The sequence below is a fragment of the Egretta garzetta genome, unplaced genomic scaffold (genome assembly GCF_000687185.1).
Source record: "Egretta garzetta isolate BGI_Z169 unplaced genomic scaffold, ASM68718v1 scaffold63, whole genome shotgun sequence".
NCBI lineage: Eukaryota > Metazoa > Chordata > Aves > Pelecaniformes > Ardeidae > Egretta > Egretta garzetta.
In genome coordinates this window covers 1,528,019-1,528,547 of record NW_009259199.1, presented here as the reverse complement: position 1 = coordinate 1,528,547, position 529 = coordinate 1,528,019, and the positions used below count along the sequence as shown (strand labels likewise).

Here is a 529-nt window from a genome sequence, read left to right as displayed (position 1 = left end):
CAGAGGTTTGCTGGCAGCAAGCAGCTGAGCCGGCGGGAGATGGAGATTGAAAATGCCCTCTTTCAGGGAACAGACCGCCACTCCTTCCTCCGGGCGCTCTACCACCAAGGTTTGTGGGCTCAAGGCTGTTTCTGCCTTTGCTCCAGCATGGAGAGCTGGGGTGTGTGGGAATCCAACACATTTCTATCTGGCCTTTGTCCCTGAAGACATGGTTCTGTTTTGGCACTGTGTGGGAGGAGATATTTTCCTCTCTTACATGAGCAGATAGAGAGTGGGCTCCCTGAAGGGTTTAGTATAGAGGCTTGTAAAGTCTGTATCTGTTTGGAGAGCGTGAATCTTCTTGAAGTGCTGCGTATACTGCAGAGCCCAGTTCGGTATGTGGAAGAGCAGCCGGGGTTATGCTTTGGTAGAGCCCAGAGGTCCCCACTGAGCTGCACTGAGTGACACAATGTGCCTGTGTGGGGCTAGAGATCGTCCCTTCCCTGATTTAAGTGCAGTCTAATGAGTGTGGGAGGGAAGCAAAGGCACA

General features: G+C 52.6%; 1 protein-coding gene across 1 annotated transcript in view; it reads left to right on the top strand.

Annotated features, from left to right (window-relative positions):
• The window catches only part of RBM41 (RNA binding motif protein 41), a 10,418-nt gene that overhangs the window by 4,228 nt on the left and 5,661 nt on the right, over positions 1 to 529 (top strand). The window contains 1 exon segment of the mRNA XM_035891413.1: positions 1 to 109. This exon segment is cut by the window's left edge and continues 16 nt beyond it. Coding sequence (XP_035747306.1) covers positions 1 to 109 — 109 coding nt within the window.